The 15,479-nt window shown below is 36.8% G+C and overlaps 1 protein-coding gene across 1 annotated transcript; it reads left to right on the plus strand.

Moving 5' to 3' along the window:
- Window positions 1-66: 66 nt before the first annotated feature.
- LOC121376265 lies at window positions 67-10,567 on the plus strand. The gene is made up of 4 exons (XM_041504094.1): window positions 67-121; window positions 4,273-4,547; window positions 7,274-7,456; window positions 8,726-10,567. The coding sequence occupies exons 2-4, from the start codon at window positions 4,319-4,321 to the stop codon at window positions 9,706-9,708; spliced, it is 1,395 nt and encodes a 464-aa protein (XP_041360028.1). The 5' UTR covers window positions 67-121; window positions 4,273-4,318; the 3' UTR covers window positions 9,709-10,567.
- The last annotated feature ends 4,912 nt before the right edge of the window (window positions 10,568-15,479 follow it).

Consider the following 15,479-nt stretch of genomic DNA (forward strand, 5'->3'; position numbering starts at 1 on the left):
GTGACCCAGTTACATCATTCCATATGAACAGCGGAACGCGCGTAGATTGCAGTGTATAAACATTTGTAGGAATTTCGTTTGAGACCAACAATCGAGTACAGCTCCAGTTTTGTATTAATATGTACGTGACAGTAAAAAATAACGTAGTATTTAGCAAGTTTAGTGTGCTACTAAACAAGAATTTACCACAAAGTGTGTATGTTCCTAAAATCCAATGCCCGTAATCATTAAATGACGCTTATTATACCCACTGAATCAAACTTCGATGGATACTCAAATTCGTTTTTGGATAATCTTGAGATAGTTCATTAAAATAAAATTGTGTGTATGTCGAGGTTTATTTTAATGAACTAAATGCTCTTTCTCTCTCTCTTTCTTTCTCTCTCTCTCTCTCTCTCTCTCTCTCTCTCTCTCTCTCTCTCTCTCTCTCTCTCTCTCTCTCTCTCTCTCTCTCTCTCTCTTTCTCTCTCTCTCTCTCTCTGCATGTAGTTTACCATTTTTTGTTGGTGTAAACTCCTCAAGAACTGAAGTCAACACATTATCAAGGGAGTCAAACTAGACAAATGTAATTTTTTAAATGCAAGCCCTAAATATTCATAGGTAGAATCTAGTACATCAACTAGGGCAGGATCTAGATCTGTTAATAAAGCACTCATCTGAGGTGAGCTTGGTCAAATTTAGTAGCTTTAAAGGAATGCTCGCACTAGGCTTTTGGTCTGCTATGCATATTCAATGATACTGTATAATACTTTATTTTCGCGTGGAATTTATTTTCGCGTGTGAATGAAATTCGTGAAAATATATTCCACGCGAAAATAAACTTTTTATAAAGGCCCCCCCCCCCCCCCCCTCAAAATGTAGTATCGTTCAACTATACCACATTAGTAGTAACAAAGCGGTGCTCCCTCCTGTCACGGAACAAACTACAAAACACAAACAGTTTTATGCTGTTTTCCTTCGCATGTGCTAGCGATCAGTTCATCGGACAGAGTCTACACGTGTTCAACGACGGAAGTAAACATGCATTATCACAGTATATTAAAAATGTGGAAGTGAAAAAATTCGGACTGGGCTATGTTCAGATGTTTCATAATTTTATTTTTATTTTTGGCCTGTTAGCCAATCACAAACCGTTTTGAACTAGTATTTAGACGGCAATAAATATTGTTTCAATCAAACTTAAGTTACTGAGTACTAGTAGCTTGTGCCTTTAAATTTCGTTTTGTTTGTTTTTGTTTTTATAACAATTATAAGGATTAAGAAAAACTGTACGCGGTAAGCACTTTCTGTAAACAATAAAGTCTTGATTGGTTAAAGTAGGAAAACTATTGTTTTATGTGTATAGCACTCGTGTGTACATGTAGTATTAGTTCTACAGATTAGCATAACAACCAGCAAAACTAAGTTCCATTTTTAAAACAAAATTATTGTCATCTGTACTTCGTTTTTTTATTGATGGGGGTTGGGAGATTCGCGAAAATAAATGTTTGCGAATTGACCCATTTTCATTAAATCGCGAAAATTTGATCCCACGAAAATAAAGTATTTTACAGTGCATCATGCACATCATTGCTTAATATCAACAAGTATATTATTTAATTTAATTAATGAAACAGTTAAATTATTATATATTATACCGTATAACCGTAAATTTTCGAGGATTTTTATTTTCGTGGGTTTCGAGGGTAAGTAGTCCGCATCAAAAATATAAATCCTTGAAAATATTTGAAAAAATCAACAAATTCTAACTCAAATATTTATTGTGAAAACCATAACACACTAACAATTTACTGGAACATTTTATTTCCTGTCATGCGCAGTCCACCGGATACGACAAGAGAATAGTATAGTCAAAACAACAAGTTAGAATTTTTAAAAAGTTATTGCATGAATCTCACTGTTTGTAGAATATAATGAAATATTTTTAAATTTCGTATATTGTTTTTGTCCATGTCCGCCCGCACTGCATCAGAGATTCTGGGGTGGATGAATGCAGATTTCAACATTTCCTGGCATATTTTTAATACTTTCATAATCCACCTTGCATGAATTTGTTTTATCGCCGAAGTACGCATTTCGATCTTGATGTCCGTTACAACTTCGCCGTGTTTCATAGCCAGGGAAACCCGCTTTGAATACCACGTGGTAAAATTAGACTTCATGGCATCCTTAAGTGCTTTGTTCACACATACATCGTAATTGGCTTTACACAAAATCAAAGACTGTGATCAGTTGTCTGTCGAATAGCATACCGGGTATCACAGTGGCCAATTAGGCTACAGGTGACTGTTCTATTGTTTAACTTTACACGTCGGTAGTATCGAACAACTGGCAGCCAAAGTGAAACTGTAATCAACAATAGCAAGTATTCTCCTCGCAACTAGACTTGCTAAAACTCGAAAATAAAATTACTTTAAATTTAGATTTGGCAAACAACGAAAATAAGAAACCTTGAAATGTTTTTATACCCCAAACCACAAAAAATTAAGACCACGAAAATTTCCGGTTATACGATATATATAACAGGCACAGCCATTTTTAGCCTGAGTATTCTGACTGTAAGAGAGCTAGACAGTTATATGCTCTCATTACTCGGAGTACTCGGGCTAAGCCATTTTGTTCCATCCCAGTGAATACGTACGCCCTCTGGTGAACTGGTGGTTACGTAATATTTAACGGGTCACATCAGGAATTAGTCTTGGAACTGAAGAAACAAACTTTCCTGATTTAAATTGAGGGATTATGAAACAGGCATGCATCACAATATTTTGTAATAATATCTATCCCAGTAAGCCAGCAATAAATATAAAATATATTATTTTTTAATACAAAACAAACCACCATTGTCAAATATGCTACAAAACAAGTCAAAATAAGTCTATCATGTTTTGTCCATTTATTAACCTACGTACTGAAATGATAAACAGTGTTTTCTTAGTTAATTGGTCTATTATTTTACTTGCCTCCACCTGTGATTCCTGATTGGCAGGTACCGGCCTCGGTGGTGTCATGGCAGGCCATCGGTCTACAGGCTGGTAGGTACTGGGTTCGGATCCCAGTTGAGTCATGGGATTTTTAATCCAGAGACCGACTCCAAACCCTGAGTGAGTGCTCCGCAAGGCTCAATGGGTAGGTGTAAACCACTTGCACTGACCAGTGATCCATAACTGGTTCAACAAAGGCCATGGTTTGTGCTATCCTGCCTGTGGGAAGTGCAAATAAAAGATCCCTTGCTGCTAATCGGAAGAGTAGCCCATGTAGTGGCGACAGTGGGTTTCCTCTCAAAATCTGTGTGGTCCTTAACCATATGTCTGACGCCATATAACCATAAATAAAATGTGTTGAGTGCGTCGTTAAATAAAACATTTCTTTCTTTCTTTGATTGGCAAGTGTATATTAGGTAGGTAACCGGACAAGGCAATTAATTACCACTGTCTATAGACACAAAAGTATGTATCGGTATTATTAACAACACCGGGTATTGTGAAATAACCTGCCACCTAAAATGGTAATTAACATTATCAGCCATCATGCTTTATTAATGTAAATAATTCTGTAAAACTCTTGATTAAGTAGACTTTCCAATCTAAAATCACAGAACTGACCAATTACGTAGTCCCAAAGCAAAGAAAATTATTACTTGGGTATTGTGGTTGGTAGTTTTTGCTCCAACATAGCCTACCAATAGGTCTAATAATATGCATTTTTTTCTTTGGATTCTTTAAGAGAAAAAAATACCCCATTTTGTTCTGTTAACACAAATTGAAATATATTTAGTTAAATAGTTTATTATATTATCAAGTCATTTATGTTGTTTTACTTGTCAGGTTGTTCAAAGCGAAGTGCCTTGTATAAATTAAGTTGCGTTTGTTTACACTGTGCATACAGGAGTTAATAGGAGCTGACGTCACTTCCTTCCAAGTACCAAATGTGATGAAAATGAAACAAAATGGCTGCCCCCAGTTACAAGGAATAATCATGGGGTTTGTTTTGTGTTAATTCTAAAATTACGTGTTTTTCATTTCTTAAATAGTCAGTATGTGTTGGTGATCTGGGTATGCATCTTTCTAACAGATACGGCTCATATTGACTGTAGTTCCCCTTTAAAGATGTTCTCTGTCGTACAAATACTGGTAGTGCTACATGTATGCATTAATTTTATATATAATTATACAGTAAAATGTGACATGTTTCACAGTTAGTCATATATATGTCTTTCTACATTATGACATAATGTTTTGTACTGGAGTTATTTGTGTTTTTCTTTTGTAGATAATACCAGTAAAGACAACAGTACAACTTCAAATGATCCTTGGTCATGGGGCTTCCTCTGTCTCGACCCAATGGCACTGGATCAGTGAAGTTCAGTGTTTATCCTTCGAAGTACCAGTCGCGGTTATTTCAGATGCGCTCACTGTTGCAAGGTCAGCGATATAATGAGAGGTGTTACCCCAGCATTCCTTACAAGCCTTACCCTGCATCCTCGGCACACCAGATATCTGATGATGGACTGGTACTTAGGTTTAGGGCTATACCTGAAAAGTTAGGTATGTATTTATTTCACTCTGTTATTCATCACATCAAGTAATCTCATAATACCAGCCTGTGCTAATGTCGACCACACAATTACACGTCAGAATGATCATTGATTGTGTTCATGCATTGCTAAGTAAAGTTTTATGCTGTAACCCATTTTGCATTCATAAATTAAATTTAGAACATTATTAAAGGTTATGCAAAAGAGAAATGGGTAGCCTGAATTTTGTTTTGTGTAACCCATAAAAGGTTTACACAAATTTGTAATTTTCAGAGGCCTGCACTAATGTCAACATACCTTATACCAGGCAGTCCTTACCATAACACATCAAATCAGGGCTTGTAGATTATGGTAGCCCCACTCCCAAGGCTAGTGATATTCAACGTTGGGCTAGTAAATAACTACTATTGCCATGCCTGATGGCTAGTGAAATTTTTTTTTGTCAGATGTTGCAGTTAAGTCTATTTTGTAAATATGAATATCCTGCCTCCACTCCCACCCCCCCCCCCCCCCCCCCCCCAATGTTAGTGTTTTTAAGATCTGTATAATCTCCCTCTTTAGGTGACATATCTGATTATTACTATTATTTAGTAAAATTGTATTAACTTAAAGTAAAGTAGGGGTAGTCAATTTTTAATCGTGGCTAGTCAAGTTTTGAAACCACTGATCCCATGGCTAGTGTATTTTATAAAAATTATAGAAGCCCTGCTGAAATAATTTCAAAATACCAGACATTCCTTAACATCACATCAATTAGTAATCTCAACATTAATCTGAGGGTGTTTGCCAACACAGCAAATAACCTCAACATGACAGGCTGTCCCTATTTGCCATCTTAGGCCTCTGAGAATTGAAAATCTGCATGACCCATTTATCGCTTACGCAGAAATAAATCTAGGTAACCCATTTTCTTTTTGCGTAACCTGTTATATCCAAATAAATGGTGATCCAAATTCCCCCAAAAAAGAATTATGCAAAATTAGATTCGTGCGAGCAACATGTGAAAGAAAGAATCGTTCTCACAATTTTTGCAAGCCTGCAATCACACAAAGTAATATTCAACAATTCAGACAGTCTTTACTATCACACCAAATAATTTAAACAAATCAGACAATCCTTATCTTCATACATGTAACCTTAATAAATAGGTTATGCAAAATTAGATTCGCGCGAGCAACGTGAATGAAATGATTGTTCTCATAATTTTCGCAAGCCTGCAATCACACAGAGTAATATTCAACAATTCAGACAGTCTTTACCATCACACCACCAAATAATTTAAACAAATCAGGCAGTTCTTATCATCATACATGTAACCGTAATAAATCAGGCAGTCCATACGATTACACAAAGTACAGTAATATCAATAAATTAAACAGTCCTTGCCATCAGTCCAAATAATCTCTTGAAAGGTAGGCAGTTCTTACCATCAAACCAAGTAATCTCAATTTCTGTGAAATGTTGTATTGATTTATCACAAGACCGGCCTCGGTGGCGTCGTGGCAGGCCATCGGTCTACAGGCTGGTAGATACTGGGTTCGGATCCCAGTCGAGGCATGGGATTTTTAATCCAGATACCGACTCCAAACCCTGAGTGAGTGCTCCGCAAGGCTCAATGGGTAGGTGTAAACCACTTGCACTGACCAGTGTTCCATAACTGGTTAAACAAAGGCCATGGTTTGTGCGATCCTGCCTGTGGGAAGCGCAAATAAAAGATCCCTTGCTGCTAAACTGAAGAGTAGCCCATGTAGTGGAGATTGCGGGTTTCCTCTCAAAATCTGTGTGGTCCTTAACCATATGTCTGACGCCATATAACCATAAATAAAATGTGTTGAGTGCGTCGTTAAATAAAACATTTCTTTCTTTCTTGATTTATCACAAAGGTCATATGGTAAAGGAGGTCTGGGTTTATGATTCACTCCAATTTAGAAAAGGATTTGTGTGGACATGCAGCAATACAAAATATTTCACACCAAAATAGCCTTATGTGTGAAACAGTAATGTCACAGGCTTCTATGAATTTGACCGACGCCATATAACCGTAAATAAAATGTGTTGAGTGCATCGTTAAATAAAGCATTTAAAACACCTTCCTTCTTTGAATTTGCAAAACTAGACTAGCATGATCAACACATGAACTTAAAGGATCTTTCAAGTCATAATTTTCAAAGGTCATGTGTGTTGAAATTGTTTTCATATTTAAAGGGACAGGCCCTAGTTTCAACTCGTGAAAATTAACACTAAGTTTAGTTAATCTACAAACCTGTAACACATCTGGATAAAGTTACAACTGAGTGAAACACGAGTCTGTGACTTTGAAATGATGAAATACCCTTTAAAAATAGACTAAAACTCGACTTCATAACTGTTACTTCTCAGACGCGCGTGCTTTTTAAAAAATATGAGAAATATATTTTGTGACATTAAAAACACCAGGATGACCAGAAACACTTCAAATGTACGGAAGGGGATAATCTAAGAAATAAAATCTAAGTAAAGTATGAGTTCAGTTATCCGAAACTGTTCTAATAGTCAAAAATATGCCTCAGTGTTTAAAAACTAGGGATGTCCCTTTAAAAAAGAATACACAGTACTAATATTGATAGTTGTATGAAAACGGTTCTAAAATGGATATACATGTATACCCATGACCCAAATCAATGTTTGACTATCTAGACACTTTCACATTTGTATTTGTAGTTTGTTTCATATTAATGTTTGTGTTATATTTTTTAGTTGGGTGTGACCTTCCTTCAGAAACCTACTGGTGGGTTGATGCCCAGTTCCTGCCATACAATGACAGTCAGATGATTGTCACGTCTACTGCATACATTCCACGGGCCAACTTTCCCTGGTTGCCTGTCAATGACATACCAGCAGGACGAATCCTGCTCTACACTATTACCTTGTCACCCATTGGTACGTTTTTATTGTCAGCAGCATAAACTCATCTCTGATTGGTAGCATTGTGGTATCATCACCTTTAACTTATTGGTAGGTTTATATATTATCTGCATCTTAAACTAATTGGAAGATTTGCATAACATTTTAGACTCCTCTCCGATTGGTAGGATTGTATCATTAGCATCTTAAACTCATCTCTGATTGGTAGGATTGTATTATTAGCATCTTAAACTCCTCTGATTGGTAGGATTGTATTATTAGCATCTTAAACTCATCTCTGATTGGTAGGATTGTATTATTAGCATCTTAAACTCATCTCTGATTGGTAGGATTGTATTTCCAGCATCTTAAAATGTTTTTATTCACAAATGGAGTACATGGTTTTTACATTTTGGTACACATTAATTCAGCTGTTAAAAAAGTATGTTTAATTAAAATGATAACTTTATGTTTTACTGTACATGTTTTTGTACAAATGAGCATGATAACTGTATATAAACTGAGTTAAGACTCTGTCCACATTAAGTCTTTTAACTGTAAATGTATGTGTGTAAAGATCAGTTTGTATACAGAAGTTTGCCATTTAGGTCAATGTATATAGTTCTATACAAAATTTCAAGCCACATTGAGTTATTTCCCCTTAATTGCTTTTATCAAAATTACGTACTTGCTCAAAGAAATAATTTAATGGAGACCGTCCATAACCATAATCATGTTTCAGGATATGAATATTTTGTGCATACCATATTCATAATGAGGTCATAATATAGTCATACCCAAAGGTTCAGCCACAGTTATACAAAACCTCAGGCCACATTGAGTTATTTCCCTTTAATTGCATGATCAAAATAACATACATGTATTAGTCCTTCCTACCAACCTCCTTGCCTCCTGTGAGTATGGATTTAATCATACTTTAAAAAAAAATTGACTGTCATTTCTAAAACTTTGTTTATTTTTTGTAAATATTCTGTGACCTTTTATTTTTGACAGTCCGAGCACTCAAATGTTTTTGTTTGGCCTTTAATTTTTTTTTCAGATTGGTTATTCTCAACTTTACTAAATTTTTCAAAATTCTGTCCACCTCAAACTCCACCTCCCCCTCCTGCCCTGGAATTGGTCACTGACAATGTCAGAGGTTAAGTCCGGGGTGGGCGTGCCTGAACCTTTGGGGTATGTTCACGTTAAAATAGTTCCCTTCCCTTTCATACTAGTACTTGCTCAGTGAAATGGAGACAAGTTTATAACAATAACCACATGTCTATTATATTGTCTATGTTTCAGGATGTGAAAATTTTGTGCGTACCACAACGCGGTCATACCCAAAGGTACAGCCTCACCCTCGAGGAGATTTAGTAGGTTACATTCAAAGCGGAGACGCACATATTCTCAATCTGGACAATGAGACGGTTTACTCTCAACCGAAAGACCTGATGACCGGACCATACCGCTTCATGGCCATTGCTCCGAATGGCATCCACCTGGCAATGATCTGCCGGGGTCAGGGCTTCTACTACCTAAAGGTCGCTCAGATGGACGTGTTCTTCAGGAAGGTTCAGCAGGTAAGCTGTCACAAGCTGTGTCCTGGTTTCGTGGCGTGCCGGACGTTCACGGATCATGTGGAGTGTAGGTGGTCGCCGGACAGCCAGTATCTCGGTGTCAGCTCGTCACTCGGTCGCATGTTCGTTGTCAATGCTTCTTCATCGTTCTCTGATGTTACCGTTGTATGCCGAGATCTCATTGAAGATGAAATCAGCAATGCCGGATGTTTTGCCTTCGATCCGCGGTTTGATCACCAAGTTGTCGCTGTCGGAGGACGATGCTCGTATCAAGTTCACATTGTTGATGTAGAGACACAATCGGTGCTCTTCTGTATTCCGGGGGAGAGTGAGGAGGATCCGGTTGACTGCGTGGAGTACACCTCCTCTGGTTCTCTTCTGGCTGTAGCCTTCCATGACCTTGTGATTCGGATCTACAGTACAACTGACGGCTCTGAGATTCACACTGTTGACATGAAGGACTCGTGTCGCGACCTGGCAGCAAGACTTCCGTCCCTACAGTTCCCTGCCGTTCAGCGTCTCAGCTTCAGTCTGAGTGGAACTTTGCTGACGACTTCGATGTGCGACGGGTTTGTGTCCGTCTGGAACATTCCAACAAACTTCTCTCTGCGCTATTTCTGTAAACTCAAAATACTCACCATGCTTCCTGTACGGTGCATCAAGAAGCTCAACTTGCCAACAACAGTGAAGAATTTTTTACTTTCATGAACACGAGCGTTTTTTCTTTAAGAATTGAATGTGCAAATTTTTTATGTTCATGTACACTTTGTATGAATAGTGGAACGCAAAGCCATTCAGACATAAGTATGTAAAGCATGTAGTTCCATGAATGTTAAAAACTATCACTTTTAAAATTTATCATTTCTAGTGTAGAGTGTAACTATTTTATGAATATAAACTACTACCAAATAATAATCAAATTCTTTCTTCAGGATATTAATACACCGGACTGGGAAAATCCGGCTCCAATCCAGAGCGGGCTCAATGGGTAGGTGTAAGGCCACTACACTCTCTTTTCTCTCACTAACCACTAACCAACTAACAACTAACCCACTGTCCTGGACAGATAGCTGAGGTGTGTGTGCCCAAGACAGCCTGCTTGAATCATAATTGGACATAAGCACGAAAATAAGTTGAATGAATGAAATATTGGTAATTTGACTGCACAGGTTACGATTCTCAAAATACAGTAAAATTGCTCATAGCTTGGTTAAATGCTGTTGAAGTTATTCAACACTTGGTTAACTTGTGGTTAAGATGTTCAACACCTGGTTCATTTTTCAACACTTTGTTAACTTGTTGTTAGATTCTGAACACTTGGTTATATATATTTAAATCTGTGTTAAAGTTTCCCAACACTTTGTTAGCTTGTAGATAAATACAAAACATGTATTTTCAACCCTTGGTTCAGGTAACTGTGATCCAGTTAATTTATGCATGCATTTGCCTTAAACCGAGGGTGGGACGTTGATGCGCGGTCGGTTTGGCATCGATCCCTGTCTGTGGGCCCATTGGGCTATTTTTCATTCCAGCCAGTGCACCACGGCTGGTATATCAAAGGTCATGGTATGTTCTATCCTGTCTGTGGGATGGTGCATATAAAAGATCCTTTGCTACTAATGGAAAAATGTAGCGGGTTTCTTTTCTAAGACTATGTCAAAATAACCAAATGTTTAACATCCAATAGCCGATGATTAGTAAATCAATGTGCTCTAGTGGTGTTGTTAAACAAAAATAAATTTGTTTTACCTTAAACCTGCTTTCCATTGACAAAATGTCATGCATGTTTCCCTGAACAAGTTTTCGATACAATGCAATAACATAGTGCCTTTTCCATCTATGCTATTCCACACGTTCAGCACACTGAAAAAATAAGTCAATTGATGAGCAATTTTTCCCCACCAGAGTTTTTCAGCGCAGTGATGTTATAACATGAAGTATTTACTTTCAGCTTAAAAGTACACATTGATGTCAAATTTTGTATAGTAATCCGCTTGTGAAAATGCAGATATGGAGAAGCACATTTCCACATGTGGAATGGCTTGAATGCAGATATGGAGAAGCACATTTCCACATGTGGAATGGCTTGAATGCAGATATGGAGAAGCACATTTCCACATGTGGAATGGCTTGAATGGAAGACAGGCCTTAGTTTGACACCCAATAGGAAATGTATTTTTTTTTGCTGGGATGTCGTTAAACATTTATTCATTCATTCTGTGTTCCAGTTTTGTATGAAATATGATAACAAAACTGGGTGGCTCTCAGTGGTTTATTTACATGTATATATATTTCTTTATGTTATGTTAATAGTGATATTGTGCTCAACATTTTTTTAAATGTTAGTTATGTTTTTCAAAATTCTTTTTACCACTATATATTTGTTATAATATAATTTGTTTTTATTTTTTATTATACCTTTTTCATCTGTGATAATAGATTTGACTGTGTGTAATCTGGATTTCTGTGTAAACTGAAACATTGTACTCAACATTTTAAACAATGTCACAGTTATGGTTTTGATACTTATTTTTACCACTATATATTTATTATGAAACTTATAATAAAATTTGTTTTGTTTTTTATTATACAGGTGTCAAAATTTATAAGTGATAATACAGTGGACTTTCTGTGTAAACCGGCACATTGTGCTCAACATTAAAACAAACATCACAGTTATGGTTTTCGAGATTATTTTTACCACTATATATATTTGTTATAATATAATTAGGTGTTTTTTTAATATACAGGTATTTATATGTGATAGTACAGTGGAATCTATGTAAGTGGAATTTCTGTGTAAACCAGCACACTGTGCCCAACATTTAAAAAAGGTTGTGGTTTCCAAAATTATTTTTACCACTATATATTTGTTGTAATAGAATTTGTTTTTGTTTTTTATTATTAATTTTTTCATCTGTGATAATACAGTTAACTGTGTGTAATCTGGATTTCTGTGTAAACTGAAACATTGTACTCATCATTTTAAACAATGTCACAGTTGTGGTTTTCATACTTATTTTTACCACTATATACATGTATTTGTTATAATAGAATTTGTTTTGTTTTTATTATACAGGTATTTATATATGTGATAATACAGTGGACTGTGTGTAAGCTGGATTTCTGTGAAAACCGGTACCATTGACAGAAGTAATGGGTATATCCAAATGTTTTGTATTGCGATTTATTACCCCAGTTGGCACTCATAACGGAGAAAATAAAAGTCAACATTGGTCTAACGAACAATACTATTCAATTTGATGCTTACAAACCAATGACCTTGTCATTACTAAATATGATGTCATCACGATCTGGCAAACACACACAATGACGTCATGTAGTTTAAAGAGTTTGTGTTTACGGCTGTCTGTTTTTGGTGTTAAATTTATAACAAAATGTCATTTTAATGCAATTCATTATAGATTTTGTACCAGAATAAAGAGAACTTTTGTTTTTGAAAATTATCTATGAACGTGATTAAATAACAAAGTTATAGCAATATTCAGAACAGTGCTTAAAGTGGTTTATATCATTTCTATACATGTACGTGCATGTGTGTGTCGAAAATAAAGGCTTTTAGAGAAAAAATAGCTCAGGTAATAAATAGAATAACAAACTCGACACCAGTTATTATCAAATTTATGTCCCTCGTGAAGTAATTTTCATTTGTCACTCGCTAAATCTCTTGACAACTGAAAATTATTTCACTCAGGACATAAAATTGATAATAACTGGTAACTCGTTTATTATCCTCTATATATATATATGATACAGGAATTATGATGCAGGAATCTGAATTGTAATACAAACAACCTGGAACTGGAATCTTTTATTTGAAAATACATGTATAATATGTGTGACATACACATGTACCAAATATGTAAGTGCAATATACCGGTATGCTACAGAAATATTGCTCATCTCTATAATTGACAGAGTTCCACTCTGTGACAATAGGTTTGGATGAAATATCTGTAATCTGACAATCTGTGTATACCGGAACATGCATTTCATTGGTTCCCCTTGAAGCTAGTTTGGACAGAGTCCATTGTATAATATGTTTGATAAAAACGTTTAAATTAATACAAATAAAAAAATTCACAGAACTACTCTTGTTGTAATGATTATGATGCCTCACTGAGCCAGTACTATAGTGTATGGCAAATATCCTTATTCATGTTAAATATTTTAACATTACACAATTTTGCAAACTCATAAATGTTATACGACACCCTAGTAAATCTCAGATTAATGTATTCCAGAATTTAAATCTCATAGTCTTGTGAATCTCTCTAACTCATGAGGGGCGAGACATACGTAGCCCAGTGGTAAAGCACTCGCTTGATGCATGGTCGGTTTGGGATCTATTCCTGTCAGTGGGCCCATTGGGCTATTTCTCGCTCCAGCCAGTGCACTGTGACTGGTATATCAAAGGTTGTGGTATGTGCTATCCTGTCTATGGGATGGTGCATATAAAAGATTCCTTGCTGCTAATTGAAAAGAGTAGCCCATGAAATGGTGACAGCAGGTTTCCTCCCTCAATATCTGTGTGGTCCTTAACCATATGTCTGACACCACATAACTGTAAATAAAATGTGTTGAGTGCATCGTTAAATAAATATGTCCTTCCTTCCTCTTAACTTATGAATCTGACTCATAAACCTGCCACGTTCAGAAATCACCTATGAATCTGACATACTCTTGCTCTAGAATGACTCGTAATCTTGCCCATGAATCTCACATAATTTAGTCTGATATTGTTGTGAATCTCTCACATGCACATACTCAAAGTTCACACAAATATCGCATAAAATATTATTTCTTATTAATGGAGAGAACACTATAAGATTTGTGGGAGGGAGGATAGTATGGCAATATCCCACTAATGGAAGATTGATTTAAAGACATCTAATTGCACGCATGGTTCGACATGTCCCGTGTAGTATTCGGTCAATTTGTTTTACTTGTCTTACTGACATTGTTGTCAAGTGAACGAAAACGCTTCAAAATTTGTAAAAAAAAATTAGTATGCCAAGAATACCAATAATTTATGCGAACGGGCGATTGGCATGCTTGATGCTGGCATGTCGACAGAAGACGTTGCAAGGCATGTTGGGAGTTCTAGTCGAGCGATACGAAATCTTAGCGTAAGATTTTGAACGACAGGAAGCACCAACGACTTGCCACGTCGTGGATGTCCGCGTGTTACAACGCGTGGTCAAGACCGCTATATCATGAACACGCATTTGGGCAATCGATTCCAAACTGCCACTGCTACTGCTGCTAACACACCTGGGCTTCATAATAACCAAATCAGTGGGCAAACTGTTCGTAATCGTCTGCGGGAGAATGGTTTACATGCACGACGTCCTTACGTCGGATGCGTTTTAACGTAACGTCATCGTCTAAATTGTCTTAATTGGGTACGTGTAGACACTCATTGGATACGGCGACGCTGGAATACCGTTCTTTTTTCGGATGAATCCAAATTTTCTTTACAACGTGGTGATGGCAGGGTGCGTGTCAACTGTAGGAGAAATGAACGCTATGCTGACTGTTGTGTTCTTGAATGAGATCGTTTCGGGGGTGGGGGTTGTGTCATGGTCTGGGCAGCCATTGCCCATGGTTATCGTTCACCACTAGTCATTGATGGCAATGTAAATGCTCAACGTTACCGCGATGACATTCTCGCTCATCACGTCATTCCTCTGTTCTATAACAATTGATGCCAAGATCCCGATTTTTCAGCATGATAATGCCACCTCTCATACAACTAGAGACACTGTAAATTTTCTTAGGACAAATAACATTGATTTCAGTGATGACTGGCCCGCTAAAAGTCTTGATCTCAACCCCATCGAGCATGTCTGGGATAGTCTGGACAGACGATTGAGGCGGCGTCCCAACCCACCCGCTAACGTCAACGAACTTCGTCAAGCGCTCATTCAGGAATGGAACAATATTCCACAAGCAGAAATCAACACTGTAGTCAATTCTATGCGCCTGCGATGCACTGCAGTGGTCAATTCAAGAGGTGGTCATACCCGTTATTAAGTGGGTGTTGGGTTTTTTTAACCCCTACCACACTTGGTCAAAATTTCTCCCAGTTTCTGTTAACCTATGGCCATGATTCTTGCACCAAACAATGCATCATGGAACACTCTTTAAACGCATATATAAAAATTATTCCCCCGGTTTGTTTTCATCAAGTTATGCTCAAGCAAAGTTAGCGGAAGTTTCTTATTTTGTTCAGTATATATTCACAGAGGTGGATTCTGAATAAATACTGAAACATTTTATGTTTGTATTCAGTTATGGTTCAAGCATGCATTCCAGGAGCCTGAAACTATAAGGGACTGACAAACCCACAGACAACCGTTTACATATTACAGAGTTCTAGAGAGGTTACTTCTCAGTCTGGACAATGTTGGATTTGTGGAGCTAAAAAATATAATGATTTGCCTGGATTAAAGAAA

This window comes from Gigantopelta aegis, chromosome 6 (genome assembly GCF_016097555.1).
Source record: "Gigantopelta aegis isolate Gae_Host chromosome 6, Gae_host_genome, whole genome shotgun sequence".
In the NCBI taxonomy this organism is placed as follows: Eukaryota; Metazoa; Mollusca; class Gastropoda; order Neomphalida; family Peltospiridae; genus Gigantopelta; species Gigantopelta aegis.